Source organism: Acomys minous (genome assembly GCF_964271855.1).
Source record: "Acomys minous genome assembly, chromosome: 13".
NCBI lineage: Eukaryota > Metazoa > Chordata > Mammalia > Rodentia > Muridae > Acomys > Acomys minous.
The window spans coordinates 108,099,047-108,124,475 of NC_140495.1; the positions used below are offsets into that span (position 1 = coordinate 108,099,047).

The 25,429-nt window shown below is 48.6% G+C and overlaps 2 protein-coding genes across 8 annotated transcripts in view; one reads left to right on the top strand and one right to left on the bottom strand.

Moving 5' to 3' along the window:
- The window catches only part of STK38 (serine/threonine kinase 38), a 41,513-nt gene extending 35,907 nt beyond the window's left edge, over positions 1-5,606 (top strand). For all 4 annotated transcript variants that reach the window (XM_084754053.1, XM_084754050.1, XM_084754052.1 and 1 more), the window contains exon 14: positions 102-5,606. In XM_084754053.1, the coding sequence (XP_084610179.1) occupies positions 102-232 (131 nt within the window). In that variant the 3' untranslated portion in view covers positions 233-5,606. The remainder of the gene's footprint in view (positions 1-101) is intronic.
- KCTD20 (potassium channel tetramerization domain containing 20) lies at positions 3,688-23,129 on the bottom strand. Of its 4 annotated transcripts, XM_084754054.1 has the most exons (8): positions 22,975-23,109; positions 17,072-17,241; positions 13,063-13,336; positions 11,483-11,585; positions 10,820-10,940; positions 9,948-10,145; positions 8,528-8,638; positions 3,688-6,743 (listed from the first exon to the last, which is right to left on the bottom strand). In XM_084754054.1, the coding sequence occupies exons 2-8, from the start codon at positions 17,220-17,222 to the stop codon at positions 6,451-6,453; spliced, it is 1,251 nt and encodes a 416-aa protein (XP_084610180.1). In that variant the 5' UTR covers positions 17,223-17,241; positions 22,975-23,109; the 3' UTR covers positions 3,688-6,450. The 4 variants fall into 4 exon arrangements, with proteins under 4 accessions (XP_084610180.1, XP_084610182.1, XP_084610183.1 ...); XM_084754056.1 differs by lacking the exon at positions 17,072-17,241 and having other exon boundaries at positions 22,975-23,129; XM_084754057.1 differs by lacking the exons at positions 17,072-17,241; positions 22,975-23,109 and adding an exon at positions 22,692-22,862.
- Positions 23,130-25,429: the final 2,300 nt, after the last annotated feature.

Here is a 25,429-nt window from a genome sequence, read left to right on the forward strand (position 1 = left end):
CAAATAGAAACTTTGCACAGTGAAAAATAACCCTTTCCAATGGGAACTGAGCTGTCCTTGGGCTAGGGTGCTGACTCAGCCTCCCTTCTGTTCTCTGCCAGTGACCACAAGTAACCACCCTGAGACTGACTACAAGAACAAAGACTGGGTCTTCATCAATTACACCTACAAGCGCTTCGAGGGCCTGACAGCCAGGGGGGCCATACCTTCCTACATGAAGGCAACAAAATAGGGCCTGCGCTGGAACCCGGAGCGGGGCGGAGATCTCTGTACAACATTGCGGTTTTCCTCTTGTGCTCTTGAAAGAACTTCCAAGAAGTTTGTAGAACCCATTACTACGTCATAGTCAAGTCTCTCAAATGTGATTGTAAGTGGATATTCCTTCATAGTACAACGGGAAGCTGATAGGACAAAGACAAGCATTTCTCCATTGGCCATAAGCAGCTGCTTGCTTCTTTAGAAGCCCTGTAAACCAGTTTCCTAGGTGTTTTAAAGAGAATTTGAATTTCCTAAGTTCATCAGAATGAAGGGGAAAAAGAGCCATCCACCGTTACAAAGATTAAACACACTGAGTACCAGCCAATGCCTGTGCTGTGGTGATAGGCCACCTGCCAAGCCTACCAAGTATTTCTTTTCTCTTTATAGCTGAAAGTTCTATAGTTACAGAAATAACGCAATATTGAAAGTCTGTGTGAACAGCCAACAGTGTGGCTGATGGACCGCTCTCCATCCTGTAGGTGGGGTGACTTCTCCCCATACCTCCTGGGCGAGTGGCTTCCCACAGCCTTCATTCATGGTGCACTTTACTTATGGTACTAGGGCAAAGACCCTAACCCACTGACCTGTCTCCCCATCCAAAGACTCATGCTGCTCTTCTGAGTGTTGGTGGGGGAGGTACCAATGGGATCCTTCGTTGCTTGTAGAAAGCCCACAAAGCCACTGGGCACTGCCAAGGAGTTCTGGACCATGTGGACAACCCTCACTTTCTTCACGGCTGTATGGGAAGATCTTGAGACACATGCTGCCTGCCTACCAGCAATACCTGCAAGTGCTACCAGGGCAAGCTTGTTCTTGAGAACACAAAACCCAGTGGAGGCTCAGATGCTGCCATGCAAGATCTCATAGCCTCCTTGGAAGTCAGGGTGGAACCGGCCCCCTGATGAGTCCTTGAGTCTTTCCTCAATCCATGGTGCAACCGTGTTTGTCTAGGTATTTCCATATCCCAAGTTTAAGTAGCCATTTTGCCTTGGAATCATGATTACAGAATTTTCCTTTGCAGATGCCTTCCTGGGGCATATTTGCCTCTCCACTCAAAAGGGTTGCCTGCAGCTTGGGCTGACCTGGCCTCTCCGCTGTGGTGTTCTCTCCTGAGAAACACTGCATTTAGCACAAAGTGCCTTCTCTGTCACAGCTGCTGCCACCTTTCAAAGAATTTTTGCTGCGTCAGAAAAATGTGGAGGTTCCATATTAATGCATTATTAGAGTTTGGTTTATGTGCTGATAACTGTTAAAGCATTATTTGCACCTGTGTGGACTTGCAGTGTCATGGCCAAGCTACAACTGGACCCATTCTCTGTCAGACTTGAGGTTGTGAAGGTCAGCTCTGTCCTAGCTCAACCATACAGAGAATAGAATGTGAGACGTAAAATTGTAAGCAAAACTGCTTTGGGTTTCCGTGTGTTAAATGGGTAAGGGTGGTAGATGTGTTAGCTCCTTAATTTTCTAGTCAGAGCCTGCTAGTGCAAAGGAGATGGAAGGGCCTGTGTGCAGCTTTGAGCTCTTGTATTACCCAACAGTTGGGGGGGGTGTCCTAATCCCTGTGTGTGTGCAGGAGTATGTGGTGAGCATGGCAGAATACAGTAGTAGTCGAGCCTGTGTGGTGGGGGATGGTTTATTTGGGGGGAAATGCCCACATTTTAACTATCCAATTTTTGAATAAACTGTGAAAACAGTACAACACCACTGTGGTGGTTTTATGTATTTTAAAGTGACTGTGGCTTGAAATAGAAACAATCACAGCTCTGGCTGCCCTTCCCCAATCCCTTTGTCCAGAAACATCAGCTCATTGCATCGTCCTCATGATACAAAATGCCTCTGGGTCTTGGAGAAGCTGTGCTGTACCAGCTTGCTTGCAGGGAGCTTGTCTTCTGAATTGGTTTCCATAGAGATGCTATGCTTATAGTCTACTTCAGTGGGGGCAAAACACTTGCTGGAAAGAGGGGTCACTGGGTCATCAAAGAACCTCAAGCTTACACAATGGGAGACTCCCTGTCTTGTATTTTTAAAAGTGTGCTATAGCTTGTATGGTGGGTATAATTTATAGAATTGGGTTCCCCTCCACTCTAAGGGCCTAGGGGACCAAACTCGGGTCATCAGGTTTGCATAGTAAGTGCAACTCCTGGTTTGGCATCTTGTCAGAACTTTTAAAGTTTTGTCTGCACACCATGTTTATGCAGTGCTCAAGGAGGCTAGGACCTCAGCTCCAGAAACTAGAGTTGCAGTTATTAAGTGCAGGTGCTGAGAACCAAACCCAGGTCCTCTTCAAAAGTAGCCAGTGGGGCCGGGCTTGGCGGGCGTGATGGTGCACGCCTTTAGGCAGGCAGCTTCTTTGTGAGTTCCGAGGCCAGCCAGGTCTACAAAGGGAGTCCAGGACAGCCAATGCTACAGAGAAACCAGCTCAAACAAAACAAGTAGCTGAGGCATTCTACAGCATAAGGTTACGATGCAATAGATGACCTCTGCCATTGCCTACTAAAGGGTCTCAATCATCTCCCTGGAAAGCACATTTCTGGGTCCTTGTCCCATGCTTCTCCCATGGGGCTGTGTGTGACCCATGTGTTTTCAATTGAGCTCAGTTCTTAGCGTGTTTCCTTGAAACGGCCAACTATGAAAGCTAATGCCAGCATAGAAAGCAGGCTCCACAATGTTTTTTCAGTTTCCAGATTGTTGCTCACACAGCATTTAAGTGGGTGCAGCATGTAAGTGGGTGTTCTGCAGCTCTATACTGCTGCCTCCACTGTAGGTAAGTACAGACTTTGTTAGCAGGACTTAGGACAGCTGAGCATGGGCACGCTGCTGCATTCCCCTTGTTCACTTCAAGCTCAGTCCAGTTGCTATGTCCCACATAGAAACCATACTAGCATCAGGGAAGACCTCTTTGTGTCTTGACCTCCTCCTTTTGAGCTTTTCTCCCTGCTGCCAAATTCCAAGTTTGTCCCATTAAGATCCCCTTAAGTTTCCAACTATAATACAACCCAAACATACCAGGGTCTTAACCTTTGCTCTGCCAGGAATACCACCTCCTTCCTGATTTGGTTCGTAAGACTCCTAAAGCCTTCTGTGAACTTTTCTCAGTAAGACAGTCCAGTTCTGGCTGGTTTCCCAAGTGCCCTGGACTAGAGGTCCATTCTCACTGTCCCAGTGAGCATCAGCTGAGGGCAACAATCTCTCGCAAAACACTGACCCACCAGGCTGTGTGTCCTGGATATCTGTGGGGTGAGCTTGCTGCTAAACGAGGCAAGGACTTCATGTTGAACTTGTCCAGAATGAGCCAAAACGGGAATAGGAGCCTAATCTAGTCAAAATCCACGGAGGTCTGTGGTCTCCTAAGCTTTTGAGTCTACATTTGGTTGATGGCAACTATGAACTCATGAAGGCAGCACTGGCCAGGAGGGAGGAGCCAAGGGACACAAATAAAAATACTTTATTATACAAAAAGCATCCCATACACAGGATTCCGTAAACACTGGTAGGTGAACAAGTGCAACTTCAAAAGTAAATACAAAGTAAAGGGCAAAATCTATACACATTTGCCCTTAGGAGAAAATACAATTCTCCTTGATCCCATCCAGACACAAGAATGGCTCTGCCTCCTGGGAAGGTGGCAGCGTGCTACTGTGCTCCCTGCACCCACCTCAGAAGATGCAGATGGCAGTAAATGCACCACTAAAACCCAACTTGAATCACACAGAGTTGAAGCCTGTGCTGTGAACATACATTTTCCCTAAAACACACAGCCTCTGACCGAAAGGATGCCCCTGTCCTGGGCTTCCTGCACAGCATTCTGTGAGGCCTGTGCACCTCAAGACATCACACATTTCCTGAGGGGCCGGTTAAAGTAGCTTTGGCTACTGTACTCAGTCTCTCCTACCTTCTGCAAATATTGCCACCACCCAATTTGTGATGTTCCAATACTGTTCTGCCAACTCCTGTCCTGATGAGCTAGCTACACAGGGTACAAAGACATGCTGAACAGTCAAGCCTCAGGCTCATCTTTTATCTTGCTAAGATGCTCTGAGACTGCATAAAGTCCCTTTTCTCACAAGACTTTCTGTGAACATAGCCCAACTTGTTCAGGCACTTAGAAAACACGGAGAGGTCCTCCCACTCGCATAGCCAGCAACTAACTCCAAAACGGACTGTAACCCAGCCCTTGATCCTGCAAGGTCCTACCACTAAAGAACATCCTAACCCTGGAACAGCAGGCCAGACTGGGGGGAGACAATAAACTACAATGTTTACACGAGGTTGGGGCTGAGGATGCAAAAAACAGCGTCCCTCTCCACAAGGAGCCCGTGTCCCCAGCCTTTCCTTTGGTCACCACCCCCAATGCCTCTGGGTCAGCCTTTAGATTGCCTCCTAGTCAAACTCCATTGCCTGGAGCCACAACATGTGGGTTTAAGACCTAGTTCATAAAAGGTCAAAGGCAGTGAACTACAAAGAACAGAGAAAGGACTGTGTTTACACCTGAACGCTACACACAGCACCGACACACAACCATACTGCAATGGACACTGAGAAGCAGAGGAAGCACCACTCACTCAGGGCCTAGGCTCCTCAGCTGCCAGTGGGCAAACATGTAGCACCAAAGTCCAGGCCAAAGCTGACCTCAGACACAAGCCAATCAGCTCTCAGAAGCAGGCTGTGAGTCAGACAGCCTCAGCCCATATTCTGGACGCTGGCCTCCAGCCTCACCAAGACACCAGTCGCCATCCCAGAATCCTGAGCTATTTAGTTACCCTTCAGTTCTGAGCAAGGCGTTCTTGTACCAGTTCCCACTGTGATGCTGCACGAGCACAGAAAACACTATGTTAAGAACTCTCTTGTTCTTCAATCCTGGAGAGAGGGCTTCCAAACCTGACTTTCCTGCCTTTAGGTAGTATGCTGTACTACGTATATATGGGAGCAGACTGCAATGTTCTTTAAGGAGCTTGATGGAAACAGCTTACAAGAACCACCTGTGATGGGAAAATGCTCAGGGTGGAGGACCAACTCAAAGGTCAGCTTCTACCAGGAAGTAAGATAATTCCAGACACTGCTGTCTGGTTGATTCTGCAAACAGTCATGGAAATGTCTGAGGAAGGGGACAGTGATCAGATCAAACAGCACGACAAGGCCTGGCCCTGGCTTTGGGGGTAACAGTATTATAATTTAACAAACAAATAAAATGTGAGCCGGGTGTGGTGGCGCACACCTTTAATCCCAGCACTTGGGAGGCAGAGGCTGGTGGATAGATTTGAGTTTGAGGTCAGCCTGGTCTACAAAGGCTCATCCAGGACAGGTAAGACTACACAGAGAAACCCTGTCTCAAAAAAAAAAAAAACAAACAAACAAAAAAAAAAAACCCCAAAAACAAACAAGTGTGATTGTCCTGGTGTGCACTCTGGGGCAGTGCTTACACAGGTGAGGCCTCCTGTCCAGCTCACCACAAATGCCTTCTTCCTGGAGCTCAGAGGAGGGTACCAAGCCAATTTCATCTTCAAGGTACCAGGTCCCCTACCACACCCACAGCAGTGAGCTATCCCTAAGTGCGAGTACTGTGGCCTCCCCCCAGAGGGTCCCACTGGCCTGATCTGGAGCCATTCTGCCACCTCATTTCCAAGTGTCACTTCCCAATGAAGCCTCAGGCTGCACAAGTACACTGTGGGGTCACTTTCTTCCTGCCACAGACCCTATCTTGTGGGTCAGTGAAAAGCAGCGCTGAGCATGAGCTCTTGGACCTGTCTTTCACCACCTGGCACAGCCCCTCACCAGGGCACACCAGTCCCCAGCACAGACTGACTTCTTTGACGTTTGGTCCTTTTGCTATTAAGCAATCTGTCTGATTTAAAACCCACCCACCCACAGGTATAAAGGAACGGTCTGCTGTGCCAAGGGTGAGGCAACAGTCTACTTCCTCTCCTGCAGTTATGCAGAGACTCAGCCAACAGCACCAGACCCAAACGTTTGCTTGCCAGGTCTGGCAAAGCTGGTCACTTAATTACCAGAAAGCTTTTTCACCTGGCCAGAGGCAGACCCAGAAAAGGGCACATTAACAACTCAGAGGGGAGGGAAACAGGAGGAGCAAGCATCTCCTCAGGATGAGAAACCACAAGAGGATGGGGAGGCCTGGCTGGTTGGTGGGTACCCACACAGAGAAGAGCTCTAGCGATGGGCAGACCCCGTTTATCCCTAATCCTGGAAGTCATTCGGAGCCATCTGAGAGAGTGGGGCATTTAGCCGGTCAAGTTCGTCCACTTGCGGTGGGTGGTGCATGATTATCTCCTGGTCTTCCAAGACGTCCTCTCCAGCAGCCACCAAGTTAGTGAGGGATTTGCTGCGAACACACTGGAAATCTACATGGCGACTCTTTCCTTCTTCCTTTTCCCATGACATCTGGATAAAGGGGCGCTGCACGTAATTGTAGATAACTTCAGACCGCCCACCAGGTCTCCTTTTAATCTTTTCTTTACAGGTAGGGTAACCTGCAATGGGAAAACATGCTGTGCTCACACTCCTGGCAGACTGTAACCATTCTGGCATCTACTTCCAAATCCAAAGACAGCTTTAGGAAAAGCTGGGGCAGATGACCAGTGCTGGTCAGTGGGCAGCAACAAGGACTTCCCCTTGTAGTGGAAAGGGCAGAAAGACCACTTAATAACTTCAAGAGCATTTAGTTGTTGGAAACCATACCAGAGGAGAAAAACCTCACCAGACACAGGTACATCGTGTTACTAATGTTTTATAAAAGGCATGGTTAAGTTAAAAGGAAATTATAAAGTCGGGTGTGGTGGCATACACCTTTAATCCCAGTACTTGGGAGGTAGAGGCAGGTAGACCCCTGGTGTACAAAGCGTGTCCCGGACAGCCAGGGACACACACGCACAGAGAAACCCTGTCTCGGAAAAAAAAAAAATAAAGAAAAAGAAAAAAAAAGGAAAGAATGAATGAATTACAAATACTGTCAAATATCCAGAGGGGGCTCCCAGAGACAAGCAGCAGAAGAGGCAGGGAGGGGACAGCCAGCTCTGTGTATCTGGAGTGTTCCCAGCACAACAGCTTGGCAGATGCCCAGGGAGAGGGGAGAAGTGTCCCCTACTGCAGGCTTTCTCACAGACAAGGCAAAGTGAACAGGAAAGGCTGATCAATTACCTCAAAAGTTTCTTCTAACTTAAAATTCCTGAGCCAGACACATGCAGTGCTGAGTTCTGTGGGCAGAGAGAGGCACAGGGCACAGGCTGCAGCAACACCTGCCCACACAAGTCACTCTCCAGACAGCCACACAGGGAAAATGGAGTCTCAACGTTGTCTTGTTTAAGACAAGAGTCTCACTCTATCGTGTGCTGGCCTGGAAACCGCTATGCAGACCAAGCTGGCCTAGAGCTCACAGAAACCCTTCTTCCCCTGCCTCCTGCCTGCTGGGATTGCACCACCACAGCTGCAATCTAACAATATTAAACTTTGTTTTTCTTTTCTTTCTTTTTAACAAATTTTTTGTTTTTAGGGTTTTTCATGACAGAGTTTCTCCAAGTAGCCTTGGCTGTCCTGGAACTCACTCTGTAAACCACACTGGCCTCGAACTCACAGCGATCTGCTTGCCTCTGCCTCCTGAGTGCTGGGATCAAAGGCATGCACCACCGCCTGGCCTGTTTTGTTTTTGTTTTTTTTGTTTTTTGTTTTTTGTTTTTCCGAGACAGGGCTTCTCTGTGTAGCCTTGACTGTCCTGGACTCACTTTGTAGTCCAGGCTGGCCTGGAACTCACAGGGATCCACCTGCCTCTGCCTCCCGAGTGCTGGGATTAAAGGTGTGTACCACCACGCCCGGCTCTGGCCTGTTTTTCAGAAGAATAATTTTAGATCCAGAAACATGTTCTTGCCCGAGTGAGCCCAGGTGCCAGCTGAATTCACCCCAGAGCTCTGTCCCCAGGGCTGAGGGCCACTCAGGGTCAGACTGTACCATTTCAACTGAGGAAGAGCAATAAAGCAGGGCCCTTCAGTGAGTGGGTTGTAAGTGTGCCTGTTCTCACGGCTCCTGTAAACTAAGGTCAGAAGAGTAAGCTGTAGTCAAAGATCCACCCTTTCCTCCCACTCCCTTTTTTTTTTTTTTTTTGGTTTTTCGAGACAGGGTTTCTCTGTGTAGCCTTGGCTGTCCTGGACTACTTGCTTTGTAGACCAGGCTGGCCTCGAACTCACAGTGATCTGCCTGCCTCTGCCTCCTAAGAGCGGGGATCACAGGCATGCGCCATCAATGCAGACCGAGACTTCAATACCTTCGATTCCAATGCGAATGTTCTTCAGGCCACGCTCCTTTAGGACTGTTTTAGCAACATCTCGATTCTCAATGTATTTGAAGAACCTGTAGAGCTTGGAGCTATAAAGAACTGAAACAAACAAAGCCAACAAAACCTGCGGTTAGCCACAGAAGGACTAAGGTGATATATGACAGCCAATAGGGAGCTACGTAACCCATGACAGCATCCAATTTGTAGCTCCTCCCCCACCAACCCCAGCGCCCTGGCTTGCAGCGACATCTACCAAAATTATAAAAGCACCAAGCTTTTGACATTTTATGTCTAGGAATATATACTATAGAGATATATGTACAAAAATACTGTTAAAAAGTTATCACATATTTATATATAAAATCTCTGGTGAGCCGGGCGTGGTGGCGCACACCTGTAATCCCAGCACTTGGGAGGCAGAGGCAGGCAGATCTCTGTGAGTTCAAGGCCAGCCTGGTCTACAAAGTGAGTCCAGGACAGCCAGGACTACACAGAGAAACCCTGTCTCAAGAAACCTAATAATAATAATAATAATAATAATAATAATAATAATAATAATAATAATAATAATAATAATAATAATAATAATAATAATAATATAAATAAAAAGTAAATAAATAAAAACCTCCAGTGTCCTACAAGGCAAGTGAATTATGGAACATTCATGAATGGAATCCTGAGCAGCCATGAGAAGAGTGTAATGCCTTTTATGTAAAGAGAATATAAGCACTGGGTATGGTGGCACACGCCTTTAATCCCAGCACTCCGGAGGCAGAGGCAGGAGGATCTCTCTGAGTTCAAGGCCAGGCTGGTCTACAAAGCGAGTCCAGGACAGGCAGGGCTACACAGAGAAACCCTGTCCCAAAAAACAAAATAAAACCCAAAAGGATATCGAGGTGTAGCAGGGTTGAAACTCCTTTAAGTGCCTGGCCTTCTACAAAGGGTGTACGCATGGTGTGTGTGGGTGAATTCTGCCTCGGCATGCACATGGAAGCCAGATAACCTGGGCTCACAGTCTTTGTCTGCCACCTTGCTTCGTTGTTCACCACTGCGCGTTCCAGGACTAGCTGGCCCATGAGGTTCCAGGACCTCTGTCTCTGCCTCCCATCTCATCAGAGAGCTGGGATTAGACATGTGCTACACCAGGTCCTGGGGATCTGAACTTGGGTCCTTGCCACTGCATGCCAAGTGTTTTCCTCACCCTCACAGCCTACTTTTTAAGTTCTGAATTACTACCAATCCAGCAAGACTTAATGAAACTGAAGAGAATTTAATCAACTTCAGAATCTGACAATGCCATCCACTGGGGGGAAGAAGGTTAGGCAGCAGTTCCCTGCAGGAGCTTGTGCCCACACCCAGCTATCAGTGATAGCCGCATGGGTTCTAGGGGCCCTGCAAGGGCTCCTACTTTGAGAATACTCCTCCCCCATGGGTGGGGGGTGGTCTTCATCCCAGTCCACGGAGTCCTCATCTGTCAGCACAACAATGTGGCACTCTCGCTCCCCTTTCTTGGCACAGCCCACCATGATGGGCAGAATCAGCTCCTCAAGGTAGTGGTCGAACTGCTTGTGGGCACCATCGTTGGACAGCTCGTGCAGCAAAGCACCTGGGCAAAGAAAAGGAGAATAAATCCGCTTCCTGTTCACACACGCGCTGCAGCGTGCAGACTAACTGCAGCCATCTCGAGACAGCAGGGAAGAGCACCCTGAAGACGAGCGGCTTCACTTGCGCTGCCTGCCGCCTTCCTTTCCCACGGCCCCTTCCTCACTGACGCTCACACCCTCCTGTCAGAGTGACACCATGGTCCTACCCCTAAGGGAAGCAAGAGCTCAGGGCCTGGCTGGCCCAGCTAAACTTCCTAACTTCACTTCCAGCCTCCACTTCCTAAGCAGTGAAAGCACAGACATGTCTCACCATGCCTGTTTACTTTCTGCTGAGAATGGAACCCAGAGGCTCAGAGCTGGGCTTGCACTCATCCACTGAGCTGCAGCCCCCGCCTCTTTGTTGTGAGACAGGGCACCCCTCGGCAGCCCGTGCTGGCCCTGAACTTAGGGTGGGCCTCTTGCCTTCAGAGTGCTAGAAGGATGGTTGTGAGCCACACTCCCCAGCTGATTTCTTTTGTTTACGCCACTTCCCCACAATGCCTTGATGCACGGGAAGTCATGGTGAGTCAGCAGATGTCTACCTCTGCGGTGGCTCTCAACCTCCACCCACACCCTTACTTCTAAGCACACTGAACCTGCGCTGGCTGAGTGTGGCTGACAGCTGCTCCGTACTCACTCAGATCTTGACATCGGATAGTGTTGAAGTCAAAGTTAATGCAGAGATAGTCGCATGTGTCTCTGAGATCTGGGATAGAGATGCCATCTGGACAGTTGATAATGCCAGTTTTGTAATAATCCTGTGAAGGAGAAATGTAGGCTAAGAAATTCATGGAAATGACCCCTCTAACCCTATGCACTCCTAATTCTTTTTTTTTTTTTAATTTATTTATTATTATGTATACAGAGTTCTGCCTGCATGTACACCCGCAGGCCAGAACAGGGCATCAGATCACATTATAGATGGTTGTGAGCTACCATGTGGTTGCTGGGAATTGAACTCAGGACCCCTGGAAGAGCAGGCAATGAGTGCTCTTAACCACTGAGCCATCTCTCCAGCCCTGCACTCCTAATTCTATTGAGGTGGTGGGACCCTGGGGTCAGCTGGTCAGTTCATCAGAAGACAAAGTGGCTCCTGTCTCCCTAAGGTTAACCAGAGCTAGACCACCGACTGAGCTCATGAAAGGGCTCAGAAGCTATAAGCAGGAAAAATGCAGGAAAGGCAACAACTGGACACCAGACCTCGGCGAAAGTCGGTCACACAGCTGTGCAGCGTAAGGGTTCAACGTGCAAGCATGCATACCACGGGGAAGGTCAGAAAAAGAAACAAAGAACTACATACCAGCACTGTGCGGAACACAGTGGCGCTGATCCCCTCGGCGATCTCATACTCCCCTTTCTCATTGGGCCTTGTGAAGTTGTATTCCCTCCCTGGTCCGAACATCCTGAAAGACACCAGCAACATCATTACTGTTCCCAGCAGGCTCTGCAGAGGCAGCTCTTTGCTTCCTCTCCCATATACAGCACTACCTCACTCTCCTGCAGCATAACTTAGAAGCACAGCCTGGGGCCTGATGCACGCCTCAGAAATGCCTTCATAAAAAAAGGGAAAGAAGGAAGCAGCGCCTGTGACAGCAGACGCAATACAGAAGCAACTGCATTGGAACTTTAGAGGAAGCTGGGGGGCCCTCCCACTGCCCAACAACTTGTCATGGGTTTCAGACAAGTGGAAATCTCTCTGCACTGTGACAATTTCAACAAGGAGGCCTGCTCTCACCATGAACCCTCTCAGGACATAGTTAGATTCCTAGCACCACACAGTGGCTCACACCCATCTGTAACTCCAGTTCCAGACATCTGACCCCCCTCTCCTGTGGGTCTCCCTTATTCCTGGGGTCACTGGCCACGGGTCCTCAGGAACTTGGAAGCAGAAGGACTCGGAAGGCCGGAGAGTACTACAGAAATGACTTCTGGGACCACTTCATCGAGATAGCTCAACTTTATAGGGTGAACAAAGGCTATATGGTCCTTGGGGAGTTGGTGGGGGTTCACAGGATAGGTGTGCACTGGTTAAGGCTAGGGACTACTCCAGGGGTGCTTTGACTTGCATTTGGCAGCACGGTCCTATCATATGAGTGGGACAGAGAACCTAATTATCCTATAGGTGCAGGGAGGGGAGAGCTGGCTGGGAGCTGTGTCGAAGGCCATATAGCAGATGTGGTTAGGGGCATCTATGTCTAGACACTCTCCAGATGGAGTCAGGCAGCCGGAGGCCCTGGCAAGGAGAGTGGGTCCTCCCTGCATCTAGTGTCCAGCTCAGAAAGGCTACCCAGATTGGGAGGACTGCAACCTCAGACAGCAGGGCCCTGCAGCACTCTCCTGGCCTCTGCAGGCATTACATTTATGTACTACAGACACGCCGCAGGCAGAACAACTACATAAAGAAAAAATAAACTGACAACAGTCCAGGGTTTTAGCTCAATAAAGTGCTTGTTTCCCATGCAAGACAGGCCATATTCAATCTCCAGTACTGCTAGCTGCCTCCCCCAAGACCCCAAAACCGAACTGGAAATGGGTGGGAGGCAAAAGTTTTTCTAAAATGGCATCACTGTTCTTGTACCATGTGGATTATTTCTAATACTACTTTTCAGAGGGGAAAAAGAAAATGACTTAGGCCTCAACTTAGCATCTCTGACCCTTGCAGACCCTTGTAGCTCAAGTGAGCATGGCAGTGTTTACAGAGGACGGGACAAGGTCCAGCAGCTCCTGTGACTCTTTGTAGATGCTCCTTATCTGGCTGTACAAAGGTACCCGGCTTCCATCAATTTTCCCACAGAAGCATAAAGGCAGGAAAGTCAGCAGTGCACTGCGGTGCAGCTTCCCAGAGAACAGAGTGCGTGTGCTCAGAAGACAATGCATTACCTTCCCAACATGGTATCCGGATGAGCCGTGAAAATCTGAGGGTTTACCACAAATCGCGTGCCATCTACGAGAAGCGTCACTTTCTCTGGGGCTTGGGAGTGAGAGCTACCTCCAAAGCCTACAGCGCTGCTTCCGAATCTCTCTGGAACAATGAAGGGCTCGTGGCTGCGCTTGCTCCCACTTTGGAAGCAGGAGCCCTTGCTGTCTTCAGGAAGTGGCATCATGTGAGGAGACTGCAGGCCTGCTGGCTGAGGGGCATAGTCAAGTACAAGGTCTGAAAGATGAGACAAAAGACCAAGTAACTAAAGGGCCAAAGTCTAGAGAAAAATGTCTGTTCTAAAACAACCTAAAGCCACAGGTGCTCACAGCTCAAACACTAGCCTAGAGTAAACTGAAAACAAAACTAGACACCTGAATGCCAGAGACAGGCAGATCTCTGAGTTCGAGGCCAGCCTGGTCTACAGAACGAGTTCCAGGACAGCCATGGTTACCCAAAGAAATCCTGTCTTGAAAACCCAAACCTAACCAACCAGCCTCACACCCCAACCCCAGAAAAACCCCTAGAATCTCACACTGGAGCTAGGTAACTTCTTTCCATGCGTGTGTGTGATGCGGAGGCCGAAAGGCCCACAACTTTAAAGCAAGTGCATTTTCTCCCCATTTTTGAGACAGGGTCCTGGAGTGTGCCACCATACCCGGGTACAACTTTAATTTTAAAGTAAACAAAACATGGTGAAAAAGACCAGACAGAGCTGGGCATGGTGGTGCATGCATTTAATCCCAGCACTCAGGAGACAAAGGCAGGTGGGTCTCTGCAAGTTCGAGGCCAACCTGGTCTACAAAGAGAGTTCCAGGATAGCCAGGGCTATTACACAGAGAAACCCTGTCTCGAAAAACCAAAAGAAAAATAAATAAATAAAAGACCAGACAGAAGAGCAGGGCTTGCATGGTGACACGTGGTGGCCCAGCAGTCTCCTGCCGGTCCCTGAGAAGCTGGTTGTCTAAGGCGGTCACTTCTTTCTTCTGTTTCACCCCCATCTTTAAACAATACTCTCACATCTCCTGTGCTCTTCTGCTTACTTATCTGAGATCTTTTTTCAGTGTTTGTGGGTTGTGAGTGTAAATTACGCAAGTGCCCAAGTAGACCAGAAAAGGAAGTCAGTTCCCCAGCAGCTGGAGTTACGGTGGTGATGAGCCACCCAATATCGGAGCTGGGAACTGAACTCAAGTCCTCTGGAAGAGCAGGGAGCACTCTTAGCTGAGCACTCCCTCTAGCCCCATATGGTCTCATGTGGTCCAAGCTGGCCTTAAACTCACTGTGTAGATGAAGTCAGCCTTTGATCAATCTCCTCCCGCCACTTCTGGGTGCTCGATTAGAGCATGTGGCAGCGCACTAGGTCACACAGTGCTGAGGATGGGAGCCGTGATGGGAGCCAGGGCCTTGTGCATGTCAAGTTCCTGTGTTCCACTTACTCTAGGCTCAGCTACAGCCCCAGCGCTGCTGTCTGTACTTTAGGAACTTATTACCACTGTATGCTAAAACTCAATTTTCACATGCTAAATTTTCAGTCTCTAAAGCTGCTTTTTGTTTTTTGTTTCTTTTTTGTTGTTGTTTTGAGGCAGGATTTTTCTGTGTAGGCTTGGCTGTCCTGGACTCGCCTTGTAGACCAGGCTGGCCTCAAACTCACACAGATCCACCTGTCTCTGGAGTGCTGGGATTACAAGAGCCACAGCACCGAGCTTGTTTTAGTGTTTTTGATTCCTTTTTCTTCTCTTTTCTTTTTTCTTTCTTTCTTTTTTCTTTGAAATATTTATTTATTATTATGTATACAGTGTTTTGCCTGCATGTACACCTGTACACTAGAAGAGCACATCAGATCACATTGTAGATGGCTGTGAGCCACCATGTGGTTGCTGGGAATTGAACTCAGGACCTTTGGAAGCGCAGGCGGTGCTCCTAACCTCTGAGCCATCTCTCTAGCCCCTCTTTTTCTTTTTCTTTTTTTTTCCTTTTGTCTTTCAAGAAAGGGTTTCTCTGTGTCTAGTTTTGGCTGTCGTGGAACTCACTCTGTAAACCAGGCTGGCTTCGAATTCAGAGATCCGCCTGCCTCCGCCTCCCAAGTACTGGGATTAAAAGCGTGTACCACCACTGCCTACCTGGCACCTTTTTTTGATTTTTAGTTTGCCAGGAAGAATGAAAGGAAGTTTTTAACTTAATTTATTACTCTTCCTAGAAATCACAAAACAAACCATTCTCACTTCATGATAGTGAATTCTCGCAGCACAACATCAGCTTTGGACCGCCAGACTTGCTGTCAGCAGCGAAGTCCCAGTGCCAGTGGCATTGGGCCTTATTCTCAGGATCTCATCTTTTTGTCCTGGCACCAAAAAGCTATTTACTTTAAATTATGTATTTAAAATTCCGCTCCCCAACTCTGAGACAGGGTCTTGTATAGTCTGGGCTGCCCTTAAACTAACGCTGATGCTGAGAATTACCACGGAACTTATGGTCCTCCCCTCCCCTCCCCCAGTGCTGCGATTAAAGGCGTGCGCCGCCACATGTGGTTTACATGGCACTGAGGACCAGCATGTAAGTATCAAAAAAGTACATGACAGGGCAAGATACATGGGCCCTGTAGCACGCCATCGTTGGCATGTGCTGTGTTAGAGGAAGGAGGACGCCCATCTCTTTGGTATGCACACTTCCTGTTTATCGCTAATAAAAGATAAAGTTGTCTATAGACTAAAGACTTGTTTACTTAAGATTTTAAGAAGTGCATGCATGGGAAGCCAGTGACATGTTGCCCAACAACCTGCGTTTGAGTCCCATGTAAAGGCGGAAGGAGAGGACTCACTCCAGAAAATTGTTCTCTGAGCTCCTGAGAGAATGTGCATGCTACAACACCAATAAAACTTTATTAACTCAGTTGGTAGCGAATTTTCTTAGCATGCCCTGTGTTTGGTCTTCAGTCCTATTTCAGCACAGCGGAAGTGAAGGCAGGAGGATCAAAAACTCAAGGTCAGCTACCTAGGAAGTGTGCGGCCAGCCTGGGCTACCTGAGCCCTTTTCTCAACAAAAATAAAACAAAAACCACAGCTGAATGTGGTAGTGCATGCCTTTAATTCCAGCACTTGGGAGGCAGAGGCAAACAGATCTCTGTGACTTTGAGGTCTACAATGCAAGTCCAGGACAGCCAGGGTTACACAGAGAAACTCTGTCTTGAAAAGGAGAAAGAAAAAGGAAAAATAAAAGGGGAGAGGGCCTGTGGAGAGATGGCTCAGAGGTTAAGAGCACCGGCTGCTCTTCCAAAGGTCCTGAGTTCAATTCCCAGCAACCACATGGTGGCTCACAACCATCTATAATGAGATCTGGTACTCTCCTCTGACACGCAGGCATACATGCAGCAGACTCTGCATACATAATAAATAGATCTTAAAAACAAACACACAAACCAAAAACCCAAGTTCCACTTTAATAACAACAGCAAAAAGTTAATTAAGGTCCTCTGAGAGTGAGGCATGATGTTGCACGCCTGTCATCGTAGTGCTCAGGAGGCAGAGGCAAGATGGCTGTTCTGAGTTCAAGACCCTGGACTACAGTGTGCACAGGCCAGTTGGCCATGGTTAAGGCTCTACCTAAGGGCCTGCGCACAAGAGCTCATCAGGAGCTGGCCTGCCTGACCGTGTGGATGCAGCAGCCCTCTGAGGAAGGGCGGCTATGAACACTTCTGTCCACTCTGTTACAAGCAGAGCTCTCGAGGAGTGAGGGTCTCATCACACTACAGTGGTAAGGACCAGAGCAAGGCCAACCTGTCCCCTGACTCCAGACTTACACCCTCGGGCTAGGTGGACAGGCCAGGCTGAGGGGGGGGGTTTTCTATGATGGACACAGCTGGATACACTGTGACAGGCATGCTAAGCCAATTAGCTGAATACATGCTCAGGTTAAGAACCTGCATCCTTCTGGGTACAGGATGTTTGGGTGTGAGAAAGCCCCCCATCGCTGTACCTTCATCCCTGGGAGTTAGGGGGTAAGTGAGACTAGAGGACACCAAGATGCTGCTTTCTTTCTCTTGAGTGGAAGCTAGGGTCTCATCTCCTAGGCAGCTGAGCTCTGGCTGCAATGCCCTGTCGCCATCACAGCCCTGGTCAACATTCATTCTTAGTCAGAAAGGAAGCCTGGAAGACAAGGAACGCATATGATTTAGAAGTCAGAAAACAGGTTCCCGAGGACTGGTTTGCAGTGGTTGGTAAAGTCATCTAGATCCACCGCTGTTACAGATGGCTTTTACCACCCACTACGAAACGGTGCACTTTTTACTGGGAACATTTGGTTTGGTTTGGTTTGGTTTGAAACAAGGTCTCTATTCATAGCTCTGGCTATCCTCGAACTTACAGAGATCTGCCTGCCTCCTGAGTGCTGAGATTAAAGTATGTGCCACCACGTGGGGCTATACAATATGGAGTCTACATATTAAGTGCTGGGATATAATTTGGTGTCATTCACGCCGCAAATGAAATGAAGAAGTGGGGGGAAAGTTCAATAGCTGGAAGTCTGCCTATGTTTTTAAAAATGGCATATGCTTGTCTGTAACTAGTAAGCATACAGAAATCACAACCATAAAGCTGTGTTACAGGCGTGGTGTCTAATACAGGCGCTCAGAACTGTCCCAAGTGCTGAGAACAAGCAACAGCAAGTGCTCAGCTGTGGAGATGACATTTACAGCAACCTCCACTCTCAGACTCAGGGACATCTCAGAAGGAGGGGTGGAGAAAGTGTAAGGCTGAAGGTGAGTGTCACCATAAAACACATGTCACTGTACACATGAACCCACAGCAGCTATGGCTCCCTGCACAAGATCAAGCCAGTTAAAAACTCCATTGTGGAGCAGGGAGGTGGCCACAGGCAGGATGCCCACGCCCCAGTGGATGATGCCACCTCTCCTACCATGCACCATGGAGGCATGAGGCCGGGAGGGAGATGTGCTGGGAGGGGCCGGAGACGTTGGAGGGAAGAATGGGAGTGAATTCAAGCAAGATACATTGCACACATGAGTGAATTTTTAAAAGACTATATAAAAATAACAACAAAAAGGAGCTGGAGAGATGCACAGTTGAGAATGCAGACTCTTACCGAGGATCTGAGTTCGGTCTGCAGCACCCACACTGAGTGGCTCACCTACCTCTAGCTCCAGAAGATCCGATACCCTCTCTGCACCCACAGCCTTCACACTGACATGCACACACCCACACAGAGACAAAAACAAGAACATCTAATCCAAACAAGCAAACTTGGGACTGTGCTGCTTAAGTTCTCCTTTTCACCTTCTTATTCTTACGCACGCCCCTAAATGCCACCATGAAACCACACTGGCTGTAAAGCTTACCATGTCACCTCTCCCCACGAGCAGCCCACAGTCCCTTGTGTGTAGGTACACACACACACACAAGTACATTGTAGACCTCTAGACTGATGAGGAAAACTAAAGTAAGCCTGATTCCTACCACTTTCCTCTTCCAGAATAACCTGGGATTTAAAAAAAAGAAAAAAGGAAACACAGCAGGATGTAGGAAATATTTTCAACTGAGTGGCAAAATACAACACAGGTGAGCGAGCGCCAAGTCAGGATGAGCCCAGTACACTGATGATTTAGTTTCATCAAACCCACTTGAAAAGAGCCAAAAGACAACAAAATATCTTCCCCACAAATGCCTTATGAGTCCCAAAGACTAGCTAAGAAAAGAAGTCAGGGTGGGAACTAGAGAAAAGGAAAACCGGGTGCTGTCCCACCAGTAACCCCACAGGAGGAGCCCAAGTTCCAGGCAAGGGAGAGCACAGTGAGCTTCTGTCTCAGGAGAGAAAGCCAACAGAGCCTAGCAGGGGGGAGCCCACCCCAAAGGTGTCAGTGAGAGCGCTTACTTAAAATGAACACATCAAAGCTGGGGTGCTATTCCCCAGGCACCACACACAACAACTGTTCAACTGGTAAATTAAGGGGGCTTAGCAGCTAAAGGCGTTGTCCAAGCTAACATTTGCTCCCAGAACCACACGGAGGAAGCAAAGAACCTGCACGCTGTCCTCTGTCCTCCACATGCAAAATATAGAATAAATGTAATAAACAACTTGATTTGAAAAACAGTCACATGCCTTTAATCCCAGCACTCAGGAGGCAGAGGCAGGCAGATCGCTGTGAGTTCAAGGCCAGCCTGGACTACAAAGTGAGTCCAGGACAGCCAAGGCTAGCACAGAGAGACTCTGTCTTTAAAAAAAAGAAAAAAAGAAAAAAAAGAAGAAGAAGGAAAGAAAAAAAATTGAAGGCTCAGTCAGTGAAGTGGTGATCTTGCAAGCATAGGGACTTGAGTTTGATTTCCAGAACCCACACTAAGAAAGTAGACACGTTTGTGTGTCCTATCCCAGTGCTGGGGTGGCAGGGACAGGCAGATTCCTAGGGCCCGCTGGGTAGCCAGCTTAGCCTACTTGGCTACAGAGACTGATTCAATAAAAAAGTGCAGCTAGGAGTGGTGGCGCACACCTTTAATCCCAGCACTGGGGTGGGGGATAGGGGGTGAGAGGCAGGTGGATCTCTCTGAGTTCCAGGCCAGCCTGGTCTACACAGCAAGTCTAGGACAGCCAAGGCTACATGGAGAAATCTTGTCTCAAAAAACAAACAAACAAACAAAAATCATATAAAGCCAGGTGTGGCGGCGCACGAGGCCAACCTGGTCTACAGAGTGAGTTCCAGGACAGCCAAAGATACACAAAGAAACCCTGTTTAAAAAAACAAAAACAAAAACACATCAAATAGCTTCAGAACACAAATGCATATAAAACACAAATGAATTTCATGACTTAAGTCCTACCCACAAATATGCCAATAGCTCCAAATCCAAAAAAAAAAAGTGAACTCTCAAAAGGTTTTTGCTTCTGCACAGCATTCTGGGCATGGGACATCCAACCTCTATCTTTGGAGGGAGGGGCACACATCCCCCCCTCATGTGTGCTTGTGCAGGCCAGAAGTTGACATCTGGTATCTTGCTCTGTCACTGTCCTCCTTCTATTTGGAGACAGTCTCTCACGAAGCTGGAGCTCCCCGACTGTCTACACTGGCTGGTTACCGTGCCCACGGACCTTGCTGTCTGCACTCAGGCATGTACTCCACACCTGGCTGTGTTTACGTGGGTGCTAGGGAGCTGGACTCACATCTCCTCAGCCCCTCAAGCTGCATCATGAACACAAGTATGACTAGTATCACAAACCTGGAGACTGGTGGCTGGCTGTCATAGAACTTATGGCAGGAATTAAGTTTTTGGATGAATATACAACAATTCAAAATAGAAAAGTAGCCTTAGTCACAATTATCATAAAGAAAATTCCAACACCAAATAGTGTAATTGGCAAAATTCATCATCATCTTTTTTTTTTTTTTTAAAGCTCTCTGAGACAGGGTTTCTCTGTGTAGCCGTGGCTGTCCAGGAACTTACTCTGTAGGCCAGGCTGGTCTCAGAATTCACACCGATCAGCCTGCCTCTGCCTCCTGAGTGCTGGGATTACAGGTGTGCGCCACCATGCCCAGCTCATACATGACCTTCTAAAGCCCAATCTTTATTAAACATGTTCTAAAGTGAATCTCCTAACGGTAGTGAGCTAATACCCTCTTTGAGCTTCGTACCACAGCCGTCTGTTTCTACTACTTACTTCAAGCTTCCAAGACTTACTTTAGTACTTTCACTCTTCAGTTTATGAACACATTTTCCCTCCACTCTCCATAATACTGGCTTTGTGGCCATAGGAAAGTCTGTCCGTTTTCTTCACCTTTTTATTTCTCTGCATCTTTTCCCCTCTGAAGCATTTGAGAGAACTGACCCAGGTTCAATTCCCAGCACCCACATGGCCCCTCACAACTGTCTGTAACTCCAAGATCTGAAATCCTCACAGAGACATACATGCAGGCAAAACACAAATGTACATGAAATAAAAATTTAAAAAATTTTCAAAAAAGATAACTGAGGGAGAAGAGCAGCAGGCGAGGACCAGGGACCCTCCTACCATCTCAGACTCTCGGTTTTGGGGAGTGGGGGAGAAGAGTACACTAAGGCACAAACCTAGTGCCTCACACACATACCAAGTGGGCACCGTACCACTGAGTCCCAGCCCTAACTAGCCTGAAAGACGAGTCGCTATAGCAGGGAAACTTCTAACAGGGTTCCTGACTCCTTTAAGCTTCGCATTTCAGTGAATCTAGGTTTCCCAGCTCAAATCACTTAACACCCAACAGTTTTCTTCAACTTCTCACTCCAATTAGCAGGAACAGCTCCAGGGGGGGGTCTGACTTGAGGCAGGTGGAAGGCACCAGAAGAATCAGGAAGCTTCTGACTACAGAAAGGCACACCATCTTGTAACTCATCAACAACAACAAAAAACCCCTCAGTAAGTAAAGCCAGCCGTCCAAAAAGGCCAAAACCTCATGGCTAACCTTAAGCTCCCCTGCCGACTCTATCCTAAGTAGAAAAAAACACTGGCAGACGGGGAGGTCATCCAACCCTCATTTCTGCCAGAGAGCAAAGGACTTCTGGGCCATATTTGGGATACTGTTTATAAAATTACTTACCCCAGTGCTCTGCATAAACTAGGCAATATTCAGATATTCAGTGAGTGGACTGATTCGCAGAGTAACTAAACCTCACGCATACCTACTGATGCGGGTACAGCCCAGAGACTGGGACGTCCAGGCTACAGGAATTGCAGGGCACTGGCTGGTACTAAGGGGAGGCGGCCTGAGAGAGCTAAGGAGGGGGACAGGACCTAACGGCAGGCGGCATTGCTCACGCTCTGATGATCCTAGCAAACGGGCTCCGGAAACAAACAGGGCAGGTTAGCCAGATACAAACGATCTTTCGGCCACCAAGGCAATAACAGGATATGTATGAAAGCCATTTCCTACCCTGATGTCAGCGTTCCAGAACACACTATCCTTTCCCACAGAGCCTTCCGGAGTCAGGGCTTCTTAACTGCGGACTGGTTGTGAGCAGCAGAGAAGTCAACAAAAAGAGAGGAGCCACCGACAGTTCTTAGAATCCTCAGGCCAAGCTAATTGTGGTTTCCCAGGCCTTAGCCGTGCAGGCCGAGGGAGGGGGTCGGTGTCTGCTGACACTGCGGACTCAGGGGCCCATTCCACATTTCTACAATTAGCTTCTGGAAGCCGTCCTAGGGGGTCCGGCCGTACTAGGGGGTCCTCCAACCTTTTAAAGGAGCAAACGCGTTTGAGAACTGCTATTTAAGATTTTGGTTTCGTCCTTCTGGAATGGGGTTGACATTCTAATTCAAGATTCATCACAACTAATATCATTCCAACACTTTACTTGAGAGACCATTAAAAAAAAAACCGCAGACGTCTAGGGAAATGATGGCCGATCAGCAAACGACACCGTGCAAAGGGCTTAGAAATGCATTTTCTTAAGTTGGTCGGAGTGCCCCGTTTGCCTTGTTAGTTCTTTCGCTGAGTTCCCATTTAAAGGATTTACTTCCAAATGGTAAACCGGCCCAATCCAGGCATGTTCACAAAGAATGACAAAGTCCCGCAAGGGGGGAGATTTTCTGACCGCGCAAACCTGACGACGGCGTCTGCTACCTAAAGTTCTTATCTGCACTGAGCCTGGATGACGACAGGTCGGCGACAGGACCCGACAGAAGGTTCCAGACTTTCGCGGGTGGGCGGGGGGAAGCGCGGCCAAGCTTGCCCAGCCTGCGCTACGGGTGGCCCCGCGAGGTCGGCCCGCTCCCCCGGGTTCCCCTTCCTCCCCAGGCCCGGGAGGAGCCCGCGCAGGGCCCCGCGGGCCGCAGCGTCGCGCCCGCCGCCATCATCAGCCCGCGCCGCCCACCCGCCGCCCGGCCCGGCCCGGCCCGGTACTCACCGGCCGCCTGCCGCCGCGCCCTCCTTCCCCGAGCCCCGCCGCCGCCGCCCGGGACCCGCCGAGCTCCGGCCACCGCGACCCCGCCCAGGCCGCGGCTACGCGGCTGAGTCACCGGGCCCCTCCGCGCGGGGCACGCCGGGAAGGCCGCGCGTGCGGGACGCCACGCCCACGCCGCGTACAAGGCGGTCCTCCGGGTCCGCGGTGCGCGCCGCCGAGCGGGAGACGGCGAAACGAGAACAAAACAAAGGATGAATGCAAAGGAAAAAATAGTTTCTCTCCTGACCTTTGAGCTGCAGGGAGCAATCTGCTATTCAAACACGACTTCCTAGAAGCAAATAAGTAGAAAGATGGCGTCGGTCATCTGTGGCCACCTCAGGTGTCACATTAGATGTCACACTATTTAAAGTAGCTTCATCTAGTCTGGTGGCTTTTGTACTCCAAAAAGTTACCAGGCCGGTTGATTACACAGTCACAGCAATTGCAGAGACTCTGGGGTTTTTTGGTGTTTTGGTCTTTTGAGATTTTAACTTTTTTTTTTTTTTGCCCTCTCTCCATCCCCAGCTTTCTTTCTGTATGGAGTGTCCTTGTTTGGTTTGGTTTGGTTTTTTGTTTGTTTTCTTTTGTTTTTTGAAACAGGGTCTCTCTGTGTAGCCTTGGCTGTCCTGGAGTAGCTTTGTAGACCAGGCTGGCCTCGAACTCACAGCGATCCGCCTGCCTCTGCCTCTTGAGTGCTGGGATTAAAGGCGTGTGCTTGTTTTGTTTTTTTGAGACAGCCTCATTTACCCCAGGTTGGCCTTGCACCTCTGATCTGACGTCCGGTGTGTGTGTGTGAGTGTGAATGAATGTGTGAGTGTGTGTGTGTGTGTGTGTGTGTGTGATGGGGATACAGGCGGCCACTGCCACACTTGGTTTATGCACTGCTGGTGTGTAACCGAGGGCTTCATGCTTGCTAAGCAATCATTCTGCTACCAGTCCAGCTGCATCTCCAGCCTCGTGTGTGGTTTGCTTTGGCCTTTGAGATGGGATGTGCAGCGCCCGCGCTACCAGTCTAGGCTACAGCAACAGCGAGGGTCTGCGGATTGAAAAGACGTCACAACAGTGGGTCACTCGTGCTAAGAGAATGCCGTTTATTGGGAGTAACAGAGCTGCTTATATAGGGGAGGAACCAGCAATGGAACAGCACTGTGGAAAGTCCCCAAGAAGGAGCAAATCAAGGGCCAAATAATGAGATTCAAAACAAGGAAAATGAAGGCAACCAGTGAAGCACAATGTTTCAACTGCAGACAAAAACAAGTAAAGTTTCAACTGCAGACAAAAACAGGTAATGGTCAGTACCAGCACAGCTGCAGTTCCCCCACAGGGATGTCACGGTCCGGGCAGGCTTGAATTTGTTGTGTAGCCAAGGATGACTTTGGACCCCCTCATCTTCCTGTCTCCACCTCCCAAATGCTGACATTACTCTACTTTAAAATCAGTGTTGAGCACCAAATAAATTAATAAAAACCACCCAGAAAAAAATACAGCAAATACCTGTGTGTAAGGTACTAAACACCTGTAATCCTAGCACTTGGGAGGTAGAGGCAAGAGCATCAGGAAGTCAAGGCTGTCCTTACTTGGCTTACACACACACACACACACACACACACACACACACACACACACACACAGTCCACCAGTGAGGGAAGACGGACATAAGCAGGGACTTGGAGTCAGGAGACTATACAAGAGGGCAATTTACTCGCTTGGTCCACATGTCTTGCTCAGTTTTCCTATACAACCCACGGCCACCTGCCCAAGGGAGGCACTGGCCATAGTGGGCTGGGACCTCCACCGTAATTGTTCATTTTTAAAAATGTCACACAGTTATACATAAAGGCCAAGTGGATGGAGGCAGTGCCTCAAGAGCCACCTTCTTCCAGGGTGATGCCAGTTTGTGTCAAATTGACAAAACCCAACCGGCACAGCTATATAACGAGTTTGAGGCCAGCCTAGGCTACAATAAGATCGTGTCTCAAGCAACAGAACTTAACGACAGATTAATGGCCTAAAATAATGAACTTGATACGAACTGAAAAACTCTCACCTCAGATTTTTGATAAAAACATAAAAAGAGGAGGAGGAGGAAGAGGAGGCTGGAGAGATGGCTCAGAGGTTAGGAGCACTGTCTGCTCTTCCAGAGGTCCTGAGTTCAATTCCCAGCTACCACATCGTGGCTCACAACCATCTATAATATGATCTGATGCATACTGTATACATAATAAATCTTTTAAAAGAAGAGGATGAAAGAGGAAGAGGAGGAGGAAGAGAAGGAAGAGGAGGAGGAGGAGAAGGAAGGAAAGAAAAGGAAAAAAAGTTCCTAGCACTCAGAGGCAGGTGGATCTCTGAGTTCTGAGTTCAAGGCCAGCCTGGTCTACAGAGTAAATTCTAGGACCAAGGCAGCCAGGGCTACACAAAG